Source organism: Gavialis gangeticus, unplaced genomic scaffold (assembly GCF_001723915.1).
Source record: "Gavialis gangeticus isolate Ggan-Ray unplaced genomic scaffold, GavGan_comp1, whole genome shotgun sequence".
Taxonomy (NCBI): domain Eukaryota; kingdom Metazoa; phylum Chordata; order Crocodylia; family Gavialidae; genus Gavialis; species Gavialis gangeticus.
In genome coordinates this window covers 50,201,225-50,205,398 of record NW_017728998.1, presented here as the reverse complement: position 1 = coordinate 50,205,398, position 4,174 = coordinate 50,201,225, and the positions used below count along the sequence as shown (strand labels likewise).

The window sequence follows — 4,174 nt, the reverse complement described above, 5'->3', positions numbered from 1 at the left end:
GAAGGGGGAGGGCAGGGGTGTGACCACAACACAGCCTGTATTAGAATCTCTGTGCTTGGTAGGTGCTAATTTCAAGCTCTCTGAACTGGTTGTGCTGTCAGTGACAGCTTTAGTACCAAATGCTAAAATCCGACTGCTCAGCATCTCTCTCAGCCAAGAGTAGGTTTTCTGGGAAAGTGAATTTCAATTCCAAGCAAATTTGAGTTTAGAAATACTCTACCCATGCACTAAACAGGACAACCTTCCCCAAACTCTTTTCATGGAAATAAAATTCCACAAGTTTTCTTTCAGATGTGTGAAAATATGGTGTTCCTAAAGTGAAATAAATAGCTTTCCTCCCTAAGGACCCTGGGAACGTAAGTCTGGTTTATTTTACTGATGCTAGTGGACAGCAATGAGTGACAAATATCAGTAACAGTTCGCAGTTCCAGGATCCACCACCTCATGGTAGCCGGCCTAGTAAAGGCTAAAGCGATCAGGGGACCTAGAAGCTCTGAGGGTACTGGCTCCCAACCTCCAAAATGACCAGGTTAGTAGGCTGTTAAGCAATAGGCAGGATTTTGATGGAATTTTTCCATTTAAATTCCAAGAAAATTCTTTGCTATTTCTGATAAGTTCTGGTAAAAGGATGCGCAGAATACCAATAAAATATGGGGTGATATCTAATCCCAAACATTCTTCAGAGGGAACTTAACCAGTCATAACAAAGCCCAATGATAACCTCAGAGTCTTGTCTTCCCTTTAAAATACACTAGAAAGGAATTTTTTTGTGACAAATTTTGTTTTTGTGGGGGTGGAGGGGGAGATTACAATTCAATGATTAGTATACCAACCATTTTTCTCCAGGTGCTGTCAAACCCACGATCATTGCTATTCTCAGGCTGAGACCATTCCAAACTGCCATTCTCTGTTCCACAACCCATATACTCAGATCTATTCATACTCCTGCTCTGGACCAAATATCACCTGTAACAGTAAGTTCCTGGCTTTTGATCCTTTTTTTCCAAGATGGAATGATCAACATATCCAAAATAAAATTCATTTCAAGGGTCAATACTTCCCTTCAAACACCTATATGTTATTATATTTGCATACATTTGATGTTACCTCATGGTGTTATGTAGTAGACAAATACAGAAAATGATACATTCCCAACCTGCCTACAGAGCTTATAACCTGGCGGAGATGCATATAATATCACCACAGCAATTAGGACTGTACAATATTTATTTAGTCACTTATTTGAATCGTGAAGTCCTGAATTAAAATGCCCCTTTTATGCCTATGCATCCTTTTGCCCAGGAACACTGACCCCAATCCTACCTTTTAAGGAAAAATCTCCCGGAGCAATAATTCCATTCTCTTTTTGAGATTTCTTTTGACAATTTTTGTCATCAGTAATAATTAGTCTATTTCCTTTTGTTAGTGATGCTCCCAGTTGTATAAAAGATTTTGAATGATTCCGTTTTGATTAAATAAATACTGTACATTTTGTAAATATTATTTTAACATTTAAAATTATACTGAATTAGGATTAAAATGTGATGGTGGCCATAACGGTACGATACTCCAGGCATGCTGGAGCATAATTGGTAATTCCATATGGGTTTGATAAGACAGCAAAGTGAAGGTTATGGTTTGATTATAGTAGTTAAACTAATACAATTTTCCTAGTGATGGGGCTGATAGCCCAAATACATCAGGTACACATTCTGATTTTATGCACACCATCATTAGTTCTTGATTCTTGAGTAAGATGCTCTTCCTTTGTAGAACTAAACTATTTAGTGTTTTTGTGCACTGTTGAACTGGTACCATGTTTCACAACTGTACCAACTGATTGATTCCTTGTCAATCAAAAAACATAATCTTCTGTGAGGAGTGGCATCTTTTGGAGGGAAGAATATGCCGCCTTGAAGTAATTCCTGTCAATCAGTAGAGAGATGGGCGAACTATTAATGTAACCCGGGCAGTACTCCAAGAGGTACCCCCTCTCCAATTGAAGGGATCAAAGCAGGTGCACAAGCGCTGTGGGAGGTATAGGGACTCTCCTCCCCCTATAAAGCAGAGCCAGACCACCAATGGGGACTTAACCATATACCTTTTAATGAGGGAACAATACTGGGAACATAACAGGCATAAATCAGAGGTTATAGTGGACACTACAATGCCCCAAGGGGGCAGGATTCAACAAAGGTTAGACACTTAAAATCATTGACAAAAGACAGGGTTAACAAAATGTAAAACACAAACAGCAAAGCAAACAATACTGGTTGGTGAAATATAAAAAGGCACAAAATACAAAATGTCACATGACAAGGAAATATAGGGCCTAGTACCTGGAGGGGGAGAAAGGGGGGAAAACACAATGGCCCCTTTTCACTGCAAGAAGATTTGTTTCTTGTTAGCTCAATTACCCCAGCTGGGACTTGAACTCAAATTTCCCACATGGTAGGCAGGGGCACTGCTACACAGCCCCCACTGGTGGCACTGCTCCAGCCTCCTAGGGATCTTGACCTCCCTGGAGCCCTGGCCACATGCTGTGCTGCTGAGGATCCAACTGCTGCCTGCAGGTCCTGCTCCTTCAGGCTCTTCTGGGGCAACTGCTCCCACACTGCTGGCTCAGCTCTTTGAAGCTCCTGCCTTGTGGTCCCTTGCTGATCTCTCCTGAGTCAGCCACACTGCCCCTTTTATCCCCCTCCAGGTGAGGCTAGGGGCCAATCAGGGGACACGGAGGGTGAGTCTCTGGGGCCTGATTGGTGAGGAAAGGGAATCCCAAGTCCTCCAATCATCTTTTGCCCTTTCAAAACCCCTGGGCTAGGTCACTGCCAGCTAGCCCATTACATCAATATGAATTATTTGGACTACCTCCTGTAGAAAAGGCTTGTTTTCTATCCCCCTCCTACCAAGGTAAAGAATCTACCAAAAAAGTAATGAGGCATGTGGCAATGAAGGTTTTATATTGATAGGAAAAAATCATGAGCTACGACAAGTTCAGATTGAATCATACATTTTAGCACCAAGGCCCAGATCCTCGAAGGTATGTAAGTGCCTAACACCCATTGATTTCAATGGAGTTAGGCACTTATACATTTGAAGATTTCGGCCTGAGTTGCTGCACTTTCTTGGTTACACAGGCTGCCTAATTGTGCTGAGTCTCGGTCTTCCTGCATGCTCTTCTTACTGCCTCTCTTTTTCCAGAATTTAAGTAGTTTATGACTAGAAAGTTTTAGAGTATGCCTTCATTCTTTACTTTGCTATCTTACTTCTGGGAGCTTGGGTGAGGTGGGGAAAGGGGGGAAGAAGACAGATTTGTCAGTAACAACTGTGCATCTGAGAAATTCATGGAAAGAAGGATAACCATAGAATGTAATTAATAGGCGAGACAACAGCACAGAGGCGGCAATAAATGTGACTTCTTCAGAGGTACATCAGCATAGATTACATCCTGAGGCTTTCAAAAGCAGAGACCTCTCCTTTTGTCACAAGGTAGCAAAAGGCAACACAACAGATTTTGCCATTTCTACTCACATTTTTCTATCTTACTTCCTTATTTGAGAGGCAGAATCAGACCCCTAATTAAACAGATCCTACAGTCAGGGGGGAAATTTGTGACTCATGGAAGTAACTGGTAAAAAACTGAATTCCCTCTCTCTCCTCTCTCCCTCCCACTTTTATCACTCATTACCTATTTTAATCCTGTTCAAGCTGACAATGACCCTTGCGAGATGCATGTCTGTGAGTGTGACAGAGCAGCAGCAATATGTTTTTCAAAAGCAAAGTATGATAAAGCGCACAAGGACCTGGATAAGAAGAAATACTGTCAAGGTGGTGACAACAATGCTTTCTAATGGAACTTAATTTACGCAGAAGAGTTGAAATTCATATTGGGTGTTACATTTAAGGGTCTTTTTTTGTGGGGGGGGAATCCTTTAAAATCTAAATATTTGCAATTGTACCTTTCAAAATATATTGAGAGCAAATCTTGCATGGTTAACTTTTCCTTCTCTGTAACAGAGCTGCCCACATTGTGCTCATATGTTCAGGACTTAACCTGAGTCTCAGTAGTTTTGGTGAGCAGCTCCTATTTCCATTTCAGGACTACTTGTCTGAATAATATCCTGGGATTTAGCCTTTGGTTTCTTTAAAAAAAAAAAAAAAAAAATATCTACAG

General features: G+C 41.1%; 1 protein-coding gene across 1 annotated transcript in view; it reads left to right on the top strand.

Moving 5' to 3' along the window:
* Positions 1 to 4,124, top strand: part of LOC109289719 (phospholipase A2, minor isoenzyme-like) — a 19,821-nt gene extending 15,697 nt beyond the window's left edge. Inside the window, 2 exon segments of the mRNA XM_019505922.1 lie at positions 847 to 974; positions 3,709 to 4,124. Coding sequence (XP_019361467.1) covers positions 847 to 974; positions 3,709 to 3,851 — 271 coding nt within the window. The 3' untranslated portion in view covers positions 3,852 to 4,124.
* Positions 4,125 to 4,174: the final 50 nt, after the last annotated feature.